Here is a 17,965-nt window from a genome sequence, read left to right as displayed (position 1 = left end):
GATTCATTTTGTCTAAGGGACCTAGGTTTGATCCCTTGGATAACTCTAAACACGTCTGAGTCTAAGGGACCTAGGTTTGATCCCTTGGATAACTCTAAACACGTCTAAGTTATATTTTAATCAAGTTGCGTCTATGTTTTTGGAAAACAAAAATAACAACTTTTTACGAAAATTTGGAAACTGAAGTATCAAACTCATAATCAAAAGGTGGTATCTAACATATCACACATACATTGGATTAATTTCAATACGTTTATAAATTTAATTTCGATTAAAAGGGTCGATAACAAAATACCCAAAAATTAAAATTTTCAAAAAAAACTTAGAAATGAGATTTAGCAAAGCTAAATTGACTATGAGTTAAAATGATCAATATATAAATAAATTTAAATAAAATGAATTGAATTCTCTTAAGAATCATGATTGAATTTAAGACAATGTAACCGATTTGTGGGATGAACATTATCTCATTTACAAACAAGATACTGTAAACTGTTAGAAACCAATTCTAGATGGAGAACTTAAAATCTAAAGTTCAAATTAGAGTTAATTATTAAGGTAAAAATAACTCAAAATCCGCAAACAAAATTATAAATTATAGTCAATGATCTTTTGCTTAATCAAAAGTCATAAAAATGCATCAGTTTAAAATCTCATCACCCATCATTCTTCAATTTCATGATTTTTTGTTCAATTATTAAGATTAAAGTAAAGAATGGAGTGCGCGGCGAAAGGAAGCGGAACACGGTGCAGCGCCGCCGCAACGACACTCTGTGCACGATGCGAAGCCGTTGCTTATTGCTCTCTCTCTCATCGAGTTTGTTTCAATTTCTCATCACTCATAAATCTTCAATTTCATGCTTTTTTTTTCTGTTGCTATTGCGTAAATTAATTTCAACTAGTTTCCATTAACACAGCTTCTTCTTCTTCTTCTTTTGTTCGTTAGATTGCACATTGGAATCATCACAAACACGAGTGTGATAGATTACAGCAACAAATGGAGAGTGTTGAAGAGCTCAATGATTTTCCTTTCACTTTCTCTCGTGAAGCCACATTTCAGGTTTCTTCTTAGTTAATTCTCCAATTCAAAATAATTAACAACGTTCATTTTGGCCAAATAGAGTTAAACTGCTAGCTCGTAAATATAGTATAAGCGATAAGCCAATTGTATATGCTATAAGTTGTTTTCAGAAGCTAGCTTAAATTCTGTTTGGTAAAAAATTGCAGATAGCTGATAATCTAGCTTATAGTGGATAAGTTATTTGATTGAGTTTGTTGTGTTTGGTAAAATTAGTTGTTTTAGTAGCTTATAAATATGAAATGACATAAAAAATTATATTTGATTAATATTTTATTTTTTCAATTATGATTGCCGGGGTAAAATTGAGATGAAGTGTGATAAGCTTTAAGCTATAAGTCACTTGAATTAGCTTTTTAAAAAACACTATTAGCTCATCAAAATAAGCTATAATAATTTCATGAGAAAAAAAACAGTTTTAGTCATATGGGCTTATAAGCTATAAGCTCCAATACGTGTCTTACCAAACAGAGCCTTAGAGAGCTTGCGAGAATAAGTTGAAAACAACTTATAATCATGCCATAACTTGTTTTCATATGTTCTCCCAAGCAGTCTCATAAGTGCTTATTTCAATAGATAAGCCCAATTAAGTCAATTCAAATAGGCTGAATGGCTGAAGTTGAGTTGTTTAGCAACCGTCGCTCTTTCTTGCTTTTAGTATTTTCTCACTAGGTTTTAGCATTTTTTTAGATGCTAGTTAGGTGTTAGTTCAACGGTTAATCTTGTCAAACACTGCAAATTCAATCTGCTAACTTGTCCTCTATTAGCTGGTTTACTCATTATCAACTCTTAGTTAGTTTATCCATTCACCCTCCATTTTTCGTTTTTGTTTAATTTAATTGATGCAACGATGCATACGTTATTTTAACAGATTTGTGCAAAGCAAGAAACTAGATGTTCATTTTTTAGCAAGAGAAGTCTTCATCAAGTGGGAATATGGATGCATGAATGCCACTGTGGATCATCATCTGCTTCATTTGATCATAAAAGGTTTTCTCTTCCCTTCATATTCTGAAACTTGAATTTCATCTAATTTCAGTTTTTGAGTGAAGAGTTCGTGTTGAAGAATAATTCAGTAATTAAGCCATAATTAACACAAACCCAATATTTGCTATACAGTTAATAGTTACAACGTCAGTCTGACTATCATTTTAGAACAAACTTCATGTTTAGAATTTTACTTTTGCAGGTTAAACAATTGCTGGGACCTTCCAAGTGTTTTGTGTCCATGTCGTGGTAATTTTATCCTTCAAGCTTCTTCTTGTTCAACTTCTGATTCCTCTTTTTGTTATCAAATCAGAGTAAAACTGAACATATTATTAATTTTCAGGTCCTGACTCTCTGGTATCAAAACAGTTGTCTAGTTGGAGAGACTACTATAACTGGAGGGGCATCCCACTAGACTCACCTGTTGCTTTGCTTCTTCAGTGGGTATGATTGTGTAATTTTTTTTGTTGCAGCCACATTTATGTCCTCCAATGTTGTCAACTAGCCGATATAGCAATGTAGCATAGCGGATTTTGGTGAATCCACTATGAAAGCGACGACGCTGTCGGCTATTTCACATAGCAGATTTTTGCCCGCAACACTATCTGCTAAGCTGTTAATTCACAAAGCGGACTTGTGGTGTTCTGCTAATTTCTGCAATCTGCTATTGATAAAATTGTTGCGATCACCGTTTGCTTATATTTAATTGTGGTGATGTGTAGTTAGCTTGTTTAGTTTGTATATGCGGCTAGGTTATAAGAAAGGGATGGGGGCCTTGAGTTTACCTTCTTCACACTTCACCAAAATAAGAAGTCTACCACCTTGTGAATTATAAGTTTCCATTAACTAGTACTACTATCTTTGGAAAGATTTTGCTGCTAAATTTTCTGCCTTGATTGTATTAGGTTATTTAGAATGCATGTCTTTTTAGAATTATATATTTGTCTTTATTTCAGCCACTTACAATATATCATGCTGCTCAACTTGTTGGAATTACAACCTTGAATCTTGAAGTCAGTGATAAGTTGTACATACATTACCTTGGTAAATGACCAACTTCAAATTCTCCATAATCATTTTAATTTGTAATGTGAAATTTCTTTTCTTTGATTCCTCTTAAATTATGTTTAGGAACGGGGTCTGAACTCTGAAGTGATTTACTAGTAATTAAAATATTTTAGTCATCTTCTATCTATTGTTACCTCTGAAGCATGGGTACTCCAAACATGGAGAAGTACCGGTACCGGGTACGCGTATGGTACTGGTAACTTAGTACCGAACCGTACCTATTTTTACTTAGTTATTTCGTCGTATTTGGTGCAGCAAAAACGTAAGGGCATCGAAAAAATAACCAAAATTATCTTGCTTTTGATGAAAATAGTAGAGGGGATGCACAAAAAAATAAAACTCTAAAGCAACATGATGATAGAAGTGTAGTTATTCACTTCAAAAATCTTTTTTTGATGTTTTATACCAACGTACCCGTACCTTCATTATTTAAAATTTGCCATATTACGCACCGGTACCCGTACCCGTACCTATGCATCATAGATCGTTACCTATGAAGCACACACACCTTTGGGATTGGGCGTCTCTGTGTCCGACATGCATCGATGCCCGACACACTATGGTGTTTGACATCCGTACGACACTTGCTCGACAACTCAGACAAGTGTTCCAAAAAAAAATATTTCTTTGCTTTAGCACATGTTAACACTTCTTAGAGACATCTACAAACGTTAAGAATGTGTTGAAGCAATGATGATCAATTAGGGGGGGTTCAAAACATTAAATTTTATTACACAATTTCTAGCTTTTTGGTGGTAGATGTTTCTAGCTTTTTGGTGGTAGATGGATGAGTGAAGGTGGAAGACTATATTGAAGCACATTAGGTTTTGATTCTCAATTTAGATATTTTATGAATAATCCTCATATTTAATTTAATTATAATAAATAAATATGTATCGGTGTTGGTGTCCTATACTTTTGAGATTAGAAGTGACTTGTCTGTGTTGTGTTTGTTGTCTGTGTCATAGTCCATGCTTCATACTATACTGTAAAATCTGTCAAACTATCCCAGGTGTCAAGCTATTGCAATACCTTTTATTGCCCAATGACACTTCTGCAGTTTTTTTGGGCAAAAATAAGCACTTATACTAACTGTGCCACCAATGGTATTTTTGTGATTTTTTGTGATTTTCTTCCCTAAAACATGGTTTGCACTTTTCATGTACTTTTGATCGGGGTAGTGTTTTAGTTTTACACACTAAATTATGAACATTATAGAGTTTTTTTTTTTTTTTATTTAGATGAGTTTTCAAAGAAGCTTATAAAACATATTACCATGCGAGTTTCTTATTCAATTGCAATCTTTAAGAAGCAAACAGTAGTAGTTGTTTTACTTTAAGAAAATTGATCTAATTAGATTGATCTAATTAGACGCTTTGCACTCTTATTGGTCTAATTTAGACGCTTTGCACTCTTATTGGTCTAATAAAAGGAGAAAATAGAGGTTTGGTCTAGTTTTGCTCGGTAATAAAAGTCCTACTTTCGCTTGGCCTACTTCATCCTTACAAAACCGACTTGTACGGTGAGGAGTGCCTCCTCTTTATAAACTCTTCTCAAGAATCCTATCTATCCGATGTGGGGCTAAACCCCACCGAGTGTTGGCCGCTAACACACCTCCTCACGCTTCAGCCTGGCCCAATGGGCCTGAAGCATAGACGATGCAGGAAGCCCAACGATAGACCCGATAGGCTCTGACTCAAGTATCCTATCTATCTGATGTGGGACTAAATAAATCCCACCGAGTGTTGGGCGCTAACAGTTTTATGCAAAGTTAGAACTTTCTTATTTTTTTATGCCATGTGGTATGTAGGACGTAGTTATAAGTATAACACATAGTTTATTGATGTGCTGTGTCAAAAATCCTTATAGGATCTATTATGGATTTTTGACCAAAACTGTAATAGTGGAATTAAATGATTTATCATCAATCAACCAACGTGAAAATCCTGGCTTTGATAGTTCTCTCTCTCCATCTCCCTCCCTCCCTCCCCATTAAAAATGAAATAAAGTTTTTTCTGTTGCCTATGCATAGTTAAAGGTTTGGATTTGAAATTCCTAAAGCTACTCTAGATTAGTTACGAAGCTCTTTTCTTCTGCCATCTAGACTGTTATTTTTTTAAAAGGTCATCTTTAACTGTACATTTAATGTATCAAAAGTAACACATCTACTTTATAAATTGCTTTGTTTACGAAGGTTTGTGTGTGTGTGTGTGTGTGTGTTTGTTTGTTAGGTTTGTGTGTGTGTGTGTGTGTTTGTTAATAATAAATAATTTTTTATGCTTTCACTGCACATGACTTTGGCTTATTGAAATTCTACATGAAAGGACCTGAGAAGGAGCTGCTACAACTTGCTGTGTTTGGAGAATTACTTGCCCTCTTCCCTGGTGTACATATTCATATAGATCTTGTTGGACCTGCAATTCCTTCTCAAAGGTCACATGCATTGCTCATTAGTAATTATTCTGTCATCTGTTGCTGGTCACTACTTGGTCTAATTATATATCTGTCTTTCCTCCCAGTAAACAGGGATGGTGAAAAGATTGGCATTTCTAAGTATCCTTGTTGCAGTGAAGCCAACTGTGTGTGCAAACTAGCGACTGAAAAAGTCAGTATAACCTCTGCATTGACATTGCAGCTTTGGCGAGGATTTTATCATGACAGATACAAAGATATTGTTAAGGTATTGCTACTTCTGAAAAGAACCGATGTGCAAATTTTATTATTACTTGTTCTTAGCATGTTACTGTCATTCAAGCTAATCTTGCTTGTTTTGATTTTAAGTGTCTGATTCTCTGAAATCAATAATTAATCTTATCTAATGTTTCACTTTCAGGATTCCTTTCCTCACCTAATTATTGCTCCAAATGGCGGCATTGCTGCCTATTCCAGTTGGTTACCAAGTATTGTATGTGTCCCATCTTTTGCTTATCCTCTGTTTTGGAGTTAGTTTTAGTTTTTTGCTGCCTCCAGTTCAAAAACTATGCGGCACGCTTACACAATTTCCTTATGTTTCCTTTGTTTGCATGATCAAATTTTCAGGAGTTAATTGAAAAGATTGATGCCCCTGCTGTTTTTACTGATTATTGTGAAGAAGCTTGTCATCTTGCAGCAAGTTGCATAAAGACTGTAACTGGACGCCCTCTTAGATTACCTGTAAGCTTCTAATTCGATCTATGCTATCTGGTAATGAGAAAGGTAATTCTTTTGATGATTTACTATGAATTTTGATGATCCTTTGTACCCACTCCTATGTAGGTTCAATTAAATCCTTTCAGGCAGCCTATTGCCGTGGAAGACAGCGTGTTGTTGCTTCCATGCTACTCCAATTGCTTTCTTTTTGGTATATAATTGCCAATAGGATTTCACTTCATAAGATAGCTCGTATATGATTCTTACGGTTGGCTCTTTTTGAAAGCGTCGTGTTAGAAATGAAGCAAACAATTGCTTCAATCAAAATCGAAAATAGGGAAGATAATTGCAAGCTATGTTTTACTTAATCAAAAGAAGTAGAAAACTTTTTCCCCCTAATATCGGGTCAAGTTGGATAACAACTGAGGGTGGAAAACAAAGATTTAATGTTGGACTTCTATAATGCCTTTATTCCGTAAGTTACTATTATCAATATGAGCTTGTCTCTATTGGGTTTTCAGGGAAAATAATTGTATTATTTTTCTTTCGACATACACACGTCTTTTTTTGATGATTGTATAAAATCTCTAAATAAGAATCTCTTTTGATATTTTATATCCTTTTCTTGGTTTCAAGATATTCCTCGAGTCTTTTTTATTTTGGAAAATGCTAACAAGTGCCCTAAGGGCATTGTTTAAGCATCTAAAAGTAACAACTTTTGCATTGGAAATTGTACGGTTATAACTTTAACATGTGTTTGACTTGTATTTTCAAGACATAATTTCTTTTTGTGGGTTCCTTAAACATTGCCCTTAGGGCAGTTGTTAGCAAGACCCTTTTATTTTTCATGAGCGAAGTAATGAAGATGATGTCATCAATTGTTTCCTATCTATGCATCTCATATTTAATATATTTGTAAAAAATCGAAATTCTAAAATTTTATTGGCAGTGTGTTGGTTTTTGTATTCACGATAATTGAAGATTGATTTCTTGCGTGTATTGTTGAATAATAAATTCAGAATAATTGTTCCTTCTTAAATGTAAGGAGGACAAATTATTTTTGATAAAGTTAAATTCTTTCTTGAACCATAAGTTGCTTCTTTGTTGGTTGAGGAATCCTAGAACCATTATATTATCATTCCATTCCAATTTAGTCTTCTTCCATTCATTGTTTAGGGTTCTTGAACTGCATTACTTTGCTCTTGGGAAAGCTTATTAGCATCTCTTATTCATTCAAAAGCTTAAAGAGAAAGTTTTTGTTGCTGGAAAGTAATGTGCAAGGGTGTGTAAAGATGCATGATATTGTGCGAAAGGTTGTTATATCATTATTATTTAAGAATGAAGAAGATAAATTTATGGTGCAATACAACTTTAAGAGTTTAAAGAAGAGAAATTGAATGACATCAAAGCAATATCACTTATCTTGGATGATACAAACAAGTTAGAAAGTGGCTTAGAGTGTCCGACACTTAAACTTTTACAAGTAAGGTCAAAAAGCAAGGAACCAATCTCTTGTCCCGAACTTTTCTTCCAAGGAACGTGTGCACTTAAAGTTTTATCTATGCAAAATTCGTGCATTCCTAAGCTCCCGTCTCTATCCCAAGCCTCATTCAACCTCCACACATTGAAAGTAGAACATTGTGATGTTGGAGATATATCTATAAATGGTAAGAAACTTGTACTCCTAGAAGTCCTAAGTTTGGCACATTCCAATATTAAAAACTCCCGATTGAAATAGGAGATCTGGGCAGTCTAAGATTAAATGTTTCTCTCAGAGCTCTTTCCCTTCCTATGTTGAACCTTGTACACACCAGATCTTAGGAATTCATATGTGGAGTTGTGGACAATACCAAATTTGACATGGATGAAGATGTGAATGAGGTGATACTACAACACAATAAATGCTTTGAGCGTTGATTTGAGGTATGAATTATTATTTGGTGCTAGCCCTCCAGTTCTCGGGGGAAGGAGACCTGGTAATCTGAGAGTTATGAATTATTATTACTGTCTTCACCTCTTTCTCCTCTCTGCATGTGTTGCCTAGCTATGTCTCCTTACTTATGTTACAAGAATTGTATATTTTAGTAAAAGATGTCACCTTTTGAAATAACTAGTTCAATTCATATACTTGAATTTAAAGGTGAATATTTTTTGTAGCAATTTTAGGTGCTATAGCGTGATGTGGGTTTGAAAGGAAAGATGTCATTCAAGAAGAGAGCACGGTAAGGTACATTACATATGCCATTGATTAGTTTTATTTTGTGATAAATTTGATGCTTTTGTGCCACCAAACAAGCCCAGGTTAAACCTTTTGAATTCTTCCAAAAAAATGTATTAAGGGATTTGAAAATTGCCTTCTTCGATTTTGAAAGGTTTTAGTCTTAAGAATTCTTACATCCTGAGGGTGCCATGATTTTAAATTTGTGTTGCCTAGTATTTTCATAGTCAGACATAACTCCACTAAACTTTCGTTCTACCTAGAATCATTTTGTACCATTTGTAGTGCTTCTTTCTGAATCCATGTGTATAATCTTAAAAAATAAGTGAGATCTAAAACAAGTTTTGATATACGTGGCCTTTTTTGTCAGAATACGAGGCCTTTTCGCTTATAAAATTTAATGAAAAATAATATTTTTGCTTGTAGGCCTAAAACGAGGGCTTTAGTGGTCTTACCCTTTGGGCCGACCAGTTTTGGTGACCTTCAATCCCTGGACATAATTTAGAACTTGATGTTTGTATCACATAATGATTGATATATTAAACTTGATAACTTCTTGTATTAAATATATTTTTCAAAAAGTTTGTGCAGTACTACTAGTACTAAGTACTAACTTCAGTGGAAACTTTGTTGCTATGTCATTAAATATGCAGTCCTTAAAGAGTTTCACTTACTAATGGTTCTTTTTTTTGACCGAACTTACTAATGGTTCTTAAAGAGTGCCTTGTTGCAAGGAAGCCAAGTGTGTGCAAACTAGAGACTGAAAATGTCCGTCTAACCTATGCATCGACATTGCAGCTTTGGCGAGGATTCTATCATGATAGATACACAGATATTGTAAAGGTATCCCATTGCCACTTCTAAAAGGAACCAACATGAAAATAGTTAATATTTCTTGTTCTTAGTATGTTGCTGTCATTTAACTTAATCTTGCTTGTTTTGATTTTGACCGTCTGATTCTATGAAATCAATAATTTATCTTACTTAATGTTCTACCTATAGGGTTCCTTTCCTCACCTAGTGATTGCTCCAAATGCTGGGATTGCTGCCTATTCCAGTTGGTTACCAGTATTGTACGTCTCCCATCTTTTCTTTATCCTCTAGTTATGAGTTAGTTTTAGTTTTTTGCTGCCTTCAGTACGAAAACTATGCGGCACGCTTACACAATTTCCTTATGTTTCCTTTGTTCGCATGATCAAATTTTCAGGAGTTAATTGAAAAGATTCATGCCCCTGCTGTTTTTACTGATCATTGTGAAGAAGCTTGTCATCTTGCAGCAAGTTGTATAAAGACTGTAACTGGACGCCCTCTTAGATTACCTGTAAGCTTCTAATTCGATCTATGGTATCCTGTATTGAGAATTCTTTGGATCATTTAGCAAGCATTTTGATGATCCTTTGTATTTCTATGTAGGTTCAATTAAATCCTTTCCTGCAGCCTATTGCTGTGGAAGACAGTGTCTTGTTGCTTCCCGCTTACACAATTACATTCTATTTCCTTTTTGTCATAAAGCCCATTAACCCAACTTCTGGAAAAAGTTAGGGTTAGTGGTGGTTTTACTTTAAGTAAGGATCTAACAATAAATGAGGTTGAAAGATTAAATGTTATAAAACTTGTTTTTATTTTTCTTTCTAAATTTGCTTTATGCATTGTCCTAGTTTTGCTTTATATGTTGTTGTTATTGATGTTGTAGACACTGTTAATGCAATAATGAATTAGGAAACTGATCAAGTTAACTTGAATTATAATGTTGGGGTGAGACATCAAGTAGTAAATACATTTTAATCTTATCGTATAATGTTGGATTTTGAAATCTATTGCTAATTTTTGTTTTATTTTGAAGACATTGTTATGTCGTGTTTTTGGTTATTTTGTCTTTCTAGGGTTCGAGATAGAAATGTGGATAAGAATTAAATTGAGATAGAAATGAAAGCAGATTATTTGGATGGTGTTGTGAACAATCACAATTTCATATACGACTTTGGACCCAGCCACATGTGAGATACAAATTCACAAGTAAATAGCACAATAAAAGTTGGATTTTTGTTCAACTTTGTTGAACACTTTATCGAGGATTTTACGGTGGAAGACTTTATCAATTAAGTTGTTAGAGACGCGATTTTGAAAAAAAAATTATGTCGCATTTGTAAGGTTAAATGTTTTAAAACTTGTTTTTTTTTCTTTCTAAATTTGCTTTAGAGTTAGTCCTAATTTTGCTTTACATGTTGTTGTTATTGTAGTAGACATCGTTAAAGCATTGATGAATCAGGAAACCGATCAAGTGGGCTTGAACTATAATGTTAAGGGGAGACATTAAGTGGTAAATATATTTTTAACTTTATTGTATAATGTTGGGGTTTGAAGTATAATGTTGATTTTTGATTTATTTTAAAGACATTGTTATGTTGTGTGTTTTGGTTATTTCGTTTTTATAAGGTTCATGATAGAAATGTGGATGAAAATGAAATTGAGTTAGAAATGAGAGCAAATTATTTGGATGGTGTTGTGAATGAATTTGTATGTTTGTTGCTTAGTTTTGTGATTTTTTTTACCTTCTATTGCATATCGGGGTGAGCAAATTTAAACGACAATTATGATTACGCATAAAAACAAATCTTAAAGAAAAACAAATTTTATAACACTTTACTTTGTAAATATGACACAATTTAGTTTTTCAGAATCTTATCTATACTTTTTCCTCAACCTCTTGAAACTTTATGTGTGTTGCTATATACTTTTTTGAACAATCTATATACTTTTATACAAACAATCTATAATCTTTCTATAAAAATAATGTCACAAAAAATCGAGTTTATTTTCCTCTAAATTTTGAAAAAAAAACACTCTAAATCCGAGTTAAAATGGTTATATATGTATCTTTATATTTGTCCATATATATATATTAATTAAATGACGATTATATAATAATAATTCATAAAAAAAACAAAGAAAACCTATGCATAATTATACCATCGCCACTGAATATTCGTCTTATTGCTGAAGCTTTGAATGGTATGGTATGGAAATTGTACATCGTACAAAAATTATGATTTTTGTTTATGTACTGTTAGTTTATTCGTTTTTTTCCTATGCAAATAAAACAGTTTAACGTCAAGGGGTTGGTTGTAGGGCTTCCAAGCCCCGGTAGATATCCCATCAACGAACAATCCATGAAAATTGTAGGTCTCATGGCTAAGCTTCATGGAACCGGAGTACTTGACGACGAACTCATGCTAACATTTCAAGATGAATCATACATCACCGTTGAAGCTAAGAGGCTGATTCAAGAATGTTGTAAAGTCAATCTCAATTATATGGCCTGGCCACATCGACTCGATAAGGACATGGTAGCCTCAGGCGTGATTTTGCATGTTAGTTAGTTTTTTAAAGCGTATACAGTAACAACAAACAAAAGAAAAAACTCAACTAGTGGCACGGAAAAATGATAATTTTAATATTTATATTAATTAAATGACGATTATATAATAATAATTCATTAAAAAAACAAAGAAAAATTACAAAAGAGCTATGAAGCATGGACACTCCTCGGATTAGGCGTGTCCCGGTGTCGGACACGTGTCGTGTCCAACACGACACCGACACTTGTAATTACATTGAATTTTGTGATTTTTTTCAAATTATTAGCTGTGTCAGTGTCCGTGTCCGTGTACGTATCCGTGCTTCATAGCAAAAGAGTCTTATAATTAGGGACGAGACGAAGGTAGTACATTAAAAAACCTATGCATAATTATACCATCGCCACTGAATATTCACCATGTATCCTAGATTTGTAGGATTAACAACAATGGTGTAATTGGGTCCTTATGAAATTCAGTAACTAAAGAACAAATTATAATGAACATTTTGAAACAAATTACAATTTTAAAGAAACATAAGTGCAGGTGTTTATAATGAACATTTTGAAAAATCCATACATGACAAAGATTCATTCAAGTATTCTCCCATATGCATATTCTATGAAATGTAAGCTGATTGTTCAAGTGAGTAAGCTGATTGTCAGGACATGTCAAATTCCTGAATATGAGTTTTCTTTGTCTAGCTAAGTCAGTAAGCTAGTGATCCATAACTATTTTAGATTGTTACCTTTTGCAAAAAAATAAATAGTCGATGTGTCTAAATTTTTATGGCTGGATCTTCATTATTCTAAACAACAACAACAAAATGGAACAACCAACTTCGTTGAACTGATACATCAGAAAGCAAAGATCTTTATAGCTTTCTTCAATAATAACGGGTGGATGTCATTCAACATGATTCTCTACATAGAAACCACTTTATGGAATAGGAACTGTTGTAGTGTTTTTTTAATGGCGGTTAGATACCGTGTCAAAGAAAATTGTACTTCATCATCTTGATTTTGTTAGTTGTGTTGTCTTCAACAACATTAGAAAGTTTAGACTTCAATTCCTGACAAAAAAATTAAAAGCAACCACGTATTAATTATAGAGAACAACCTTTGATAGTTTCAAAAATGAAGGCATTAAAATAAAAATGTCAACATATATACGTGCACTATAACAACATCAGTAGAAGGTTCAATATAAGATCATGAATCACGGTTGCTTCAAACCTATGGACAACATAAGAGTTGGTTCAAAAATTTAACTCATAAGATGGAACAACTTGGCAGTTTGCACTAACATTGTTTTTAACTTCAACCAAAAAAACAAAGATCTAATACACCCAAATTCAAAACGTAGCATGATCAGTTTGAAGTTTCAACAAATATAGGCATATAGCTCTTCGTAGTCTTAGTTACTCAATACCATATATCGTGACAAAACTAAAAAAATCATCTTCCATTAAAAATCTTAAGAGTTTCAACTATTTAAGTGGGTCATCGTTACATATTAATCATGCTAGAATACTAATAAATAACTACTTTTAAACTTAAATTTAAATTTTAAATTGTATATAAAATGATTTGTTTCCTAAAAGAAGAAAAGACCATACGTGGATATCACTTGAGGAAAATCATATTGTGTGTATTATCCACATACATGATATAAAAATGTTCAAAGAAGAATCAAAATAAAATTAATTTGCGTAGAAGTTATTAAACACAGATCCATTACCGAGAAAATAAAGATCATTGACAAAGACTAATAAAACCTGCAATAATACATTTGTCTATCCGATCACAAATAAAAGAAAAACTTTAGGAACTCACCATGATGAAACCTCATGAGTCCACCCCATTCTCCCCAACACCCAAGACAAGTTAAAAATTATAGTATTCATCTATCAAGATCTTCCATATTGAAACGTATGAATCCTAAAAGGAAAAAAAAACAAATTACAAACAAAGAAGAAACCATAAGTAAATGAGAAGAACAAATTCATAAAAAAAAAAAAAAAAAGACGAAAAAAGAAGAACATAATGAAGGTGGGATATATGGTGTGAAACAAAAAAAAAAAGATATATATCCTTGCACCACAAGAAATATTAAGATTATCCTAAAGAGAGATTCAAAATGAGTAATTGCATACACCCCTTTGGAGTAGGGGTGGCAAAACGGGCTCGGTCCGTCGGGCCAGCCTGTTTAAGCTGCCATTTTAGGCGGGCTGGGGTGAGATTTTGAGCCCATCTCTCTAGTTGGCCCGCCCCTATTAAGCCCGCTGAAAAAGCGGGTCATAGCGGGGTGGGGCGGGCTGGCCCGCGGGCTTATTAAACTTTCTTTTTTTACTATTAATGACCAAATTTTTAATTTACACACCCCATAAACAACTGGGCCAATTGATACCAGCCAACCTCAAATTGTCCCATTCTCTCCGATAGTGATAAGTGATAACTGATTCACCACTTGTCCACTACCTCTAGAAAAAAACTGATTCACCATTGCATTATATTGAGACTTATTTCATGTTGTTGGATTTATTCTGTATGTTTTATGTTGGATGTATGGTGGATTTATTTTGAGATTTGTTTAATATTAGAGTCCTTATATTGAATTTATTGTCTTTATAATAGCAACGTATTTGTTAATAACAATCGACAAAAAAATATTTAAAAAATAAGACGGGCCAGCCCGCCAACCCGCTAGTCCGCCTTTAGGTGGGGCGGGGTATGAGTTTGAGCCCACCCCCTCAAATTGGCCCGCCCCGCCCCACCCCGTTTTTGGCGGGCTAATAGCGGGCTGGGCCTAAATGGGGCGGGTTGGCCCGTATTGCCATCCCTACTTTGGAGACATGTGAAAAGTTGAACAAAGATAAATATGATGAGCTGTAGATGAAACATTGTACAACCAAATCATTGGCTCTAAGATACATGTGTAACACATGGCTAGATATCTGACAAAATGCTGGTTTGGTAAGTAGGTCCATGGAGCAACATAAAACATGTCACCTAAGAGTTTCTAAGATAATATTAAGGTACATCAAAGGCACACTAATAAGAAAGCAATTGCATATGGCTAGTCTGACTCAGACTAGGGAGGTGATCAAGATGATAAGAAGAACACTTCAAGATATTTATTCATCACTGGAGCAACTCCAATCTCCTGGAATTCAAAGAAGTAGGGAATAGTTAGAAGTTTCTTTAGATTTGAATTTTTTTAACTAGTTTGTTAGTAATTGTGATTAAGCGCGCGCGTGTGTATATAATTCTTTACTTTCATAAACAATTCTTTACTTTCATACCATACTCTCTCTGATTCATAACTGAAGTGTGAATGAATCTTGACTAAACTCTCTCTCTCTCTCTCTCTCTCTCTCTCTCTCTCTCTCTCACAATTGTTATCATCCAATTTCCTCATTCTTTGCCTCATTTCTCTTCACAATAACGTCTGTAGCGATTATGCCCCAAAAGATCACTCATCTTCTAAAAAGCATAGCAAGACCACAAAGTTGACTGGTTAAGTTTGATTGATCTGGTTTAAATGTCTTCGATGTAATTCTTCATGACAATTTATTTACTTGTTACAAAACGCAACTAATAGAATATGATACTAACACAAAATACTATGAAATGACTCTAAAAAGACACTAAAATACTATCATGACATGTATTTATTCATCAGTTTCTATGGTAATGTTGAACCCTCTTGTATCATCCACGCTGAGATTCTTGCCCTTTACGTACCGTGGTATAGATTTGTGTTAGTCGACTGGTATTCGACGGGTTATTTGTTATTTGGATTCCCTGCATGTGATTCAGTTGACTCTGAATCCCCTTAACATGTTTCATGGATTTGATAACTTGATTAGCTTGATTAAGAAGCTCTTAATTCAAGATTGAATCGTTGATTTATGTCATACCCTTCGAGAAGGCAACTTTGCTGCTGATTGTTTGGATAAGTTGGGTGCTACAAGTTTCGAGAGATTAATAAATTTAGATACAGTCCCCTCTAATTTATCTTCCATGTTGCTTGCCGCTGCGCTAGGCGTCTCTTATGTCAGACATTAGCCCATTTTTTCGTTGTATTTTCCATCTGTAACAAAATAAATATCCTTCCAAAAAACTCATATTGGAACGGCTGGTGTACTGGTGTCATTGCAGCTTTTATTTTTATAAATATTGTTTTATACTTACAACCAATTGTTTGATGGTTAAAACTGTTTGTCCTTTAAATTCAAGTGGACAATTTTGATCTTCTAATCCAATTAACACTTGTCTTGGCATTTGGATGAAAATCGGACAAATCATATTCTAATTTTTTTTCTAAAATCTAGCTAGCTCAATGATTTTTCTCCATATGGTTTGAAAACAACTACCGGTACAAAATTTCACACCAACCTTAATTAACGAGCATGACAAAAAGCAATTTGTTTCATTAAATTAATGCATTTGTAAAGTAATTTCACACCAACCTTAAATTAAAATTATAATCCATAGAAGTTGACCAAAAAGTTAACACAAAAAAAATGAAGAATGTGAATAGTACAAAATATACAGTAGCCGTATAGTATACGTATCATATACTTTCCCTATTCCGTATAAATACTATCTAAGTATCTATCAACAACAAATCAAATAAAAACAAGAGAAAACTCTCATCTACAAACTCAAAAAACCAAATCCAAGAAACAACAAAGACAAAAACAACGACACCCCATGTCTTCCACCAAAACTAGATTCTCTATCCCTCGAAGTAGCAGTAGTTGTCCCTGTAAAATTAGGGTTAGACCCATAAAGCATTTGAATCCCTTCAATATCATCACTCTCAAGCTCAACTTTCTTCGTTCTTGAACTTATCGTAGGGTACATAATAGCCTCTTCAATGGAAGAATGCCCTAACCCTAATAAATGACCTATTTCATGAACCACAACAGATTCTAAATCAACAGCGTTAGATAAAGATGATTCCGTTACATCTCCGCTAACTACCCAATCTTCTGCTTTATCTAAATGTAATCTTCCGTCAGTTGGTGAAAAAGCGTGTGCTAATGTTCCAAGGACTCCGTCAAATGCTTCTCCGTCACCATGGTCCCCACTATAAAACCCTATTTTAATATCTGATGAACTATATGACGTTGCTTCTGTGAATGTTATTGTTGTTACTTTTGACCATTGATTAAAAGCGTTTGCGAAAACTTGTTTCGTGGCGTCGTCGAGGTTTTCGCTAGGATCGAAAGCGTAGGTTAGGGTTTGTGTTCCCTCCGGCCAGCGTGGCTGGCCGGGGAAGAATGAATAGTGTGCAACAGTGTGGAAGTTTGTGGAGCTAGAGTTGAATTTTCCAGAGTTCATGGAGGTTGTACCGTTGATGATATCAGCTACACCACAACGTGGCTTGACGATGTAATTCATCGTTGCATCGTCGAGTTCACCGGTGATGTTGAGGTTGAAATTCTTTTGGTAGGTTCGGACGGCGGATTCTAAGGCCTCGTCGAAGTCATCGGTGAAATTTGAAGGTGGCGCGTTGGGGATATAGCCGAAGTGGTTGAAGTAGTTTTTGAGTTTTGACAAACCGTCATAAGTTTTGCCGCGGCTGCAGCCGGTGAAGTTTTTGTACCCATCCCACGCGCCTGGTGGTGCGTTGGTAGAATTCCATGGTGGCATTGAAGATGGATCAGGGAAGAAACGAGCTGAAACTGAAGTTAATGTGATGCTAATTAGTGTTATGGAGAATATGTGATAACAATAACGTTGGATTTGAGTAATCATGTTTTGATAGAGAAATTTCAATGGAATAAGTTTTAGAAATTAAGTGTGATGGTGGCGTTTGAGAAGATATATAATACGATAGGTGTGTTATAAATAACGGTATATATGAGGTCCAGGATAAATATTTGCATCTAGAAGTATATTATATTATATGATATGAAATTGTGAACAACTTTGAAGTCTTCGTCAAACTATGTTATTTGATAGTGATGGGTTGAAAAGTTCTGTGTCGTTTGAATGATTCATGTGAGGAAATGTAAGAAACCTGGAAGAAGGGCCACCATTGGAAATTTCGATATTTGTTTGTTGAGGACAGCACTTGCGTGACATAATGTTACCGTGACATTAAATCTGGGTCACA

The 17,965-nt window shown here is 34.2% G+C and overlaps 3 protein-coding genes and 1 long non-coding RNA gene across 5 annotated transcripts; 2 read left to right on the top strand and 2 right to left on the bottom strand.

Annotated features, from left to right (window-relative positions):
* The first annotated feature begins 419 nt into the window (after nt 1–419).
* LOC146921225 (uncharacterized) lies at nt 420–6,877 on the top strand. Of its 2 annotated transcripts, XM_085714644.1 has the most exons (12): nt 420–558; nt 703–817; nt 947–1,060; nt 1,950–2,068; nt 2,268–2,314; nt 2,409–2,509; nt 3,022–3,109; nt 5,458–5,566; nt 5,660–5,813; nt 5,967–6,038; nt 6,173–6,286; nt 6,389–6,877. In XM_085714644.1, the coding sequence occupies exons 2-12, from the start codon at nt 716–718 to the stop codon at nt 6,479–6,481; spliced, it is 1,113 nt and encodes a 370-aa protein (XP_085570770.1). In that variant the 5' UTR covers nt 420–558; nt 703–715; the 3' UTR covers nt 6,482–6,877. The 2 variants fall into 2 exon arrangements, with proteins under 2 accessions (XP_085570770.1, XP_085570769.1); XM_085714643.1 differs by lacking the exon at nt 420–558 and having other exon boundaries at nt 608–817.
* Nucleotides 6,878–9,185: 2,308 nt separating this feature from the next.
* Nucleotides 9,186–10,837, top strand: LOC146921224 (uncharacterized). Its single transcript, XM_085711268.1, has 5 exons — nt 9,186–9,222; nt 9,483–9,553; nt 9,688–9,801; nt 9,894–10,045; nt 10,721–10,837. Exons 1-4 carry the CDS (start codon nt 9,186–9,188, stop codon nt 10,020–10,022), a joined length of 351 nt encoding a protein of 116 aa, XP_085567394.1. The 3' UTR covers nt 10,023–10,045; nt 10,721–10,837.
* A 1,776-nt stretch (nt 10,838–12,613) lies between these two features.
* On the bottom strand, nt 12,614–13,848 carry LOC146921223 (uncharacterized). Its single transcript, XR_015010764.1, has 2 exons — nt 13,672–13,848; nt 12,614–12,908 (listed from the first exon to the last, which is right to left on the bottom strand). It is a non-coding gene; the product is annotated as an uncharacterized LOC146921223 (long non-coding RNA).
* Nucleotides 13,849–16,311: 2,463 nt separating this feature from the next.
* LOC146921222 (metalloendoproteinase 2-MMP-like) lies at nt 16,312–17,718 on the bottom strand. The gene has a single exon (XM_085714648.1). It carries the CDS (start codon nt 17,602–17,604, stop codon nt 16,498–16,500), a length of 1,107 nt encoding a protein of 368 aa, XP_085570774.1. The 5' UTR covers nt 17,605–17,718; the 3' UTR covers nt 16,312–16,497.
* Nucleotides 17,719–17,965: the final 247 nt, after the last annotated feature.

Source organism: Medicago sativa, chromosome 5 (assembly GCF_051527215.1).
Source record: "Medicago sativa cultivar Bolivia chromosome 5, Bolivia_mono, whole genome shotgun sequence".
NCBI classification, from domain to species: domain Eukaryota; kingdom Viridiplantae; phylum Streptophyta; class Magnoliopsida; order Fabales; family Fabaceae; genus Medicago; species Medicago sativa.
Note: the sequence above shows the minus strand (reverse complement) of the source record. Positions and strands in the feature narration are given on the sequence as shown.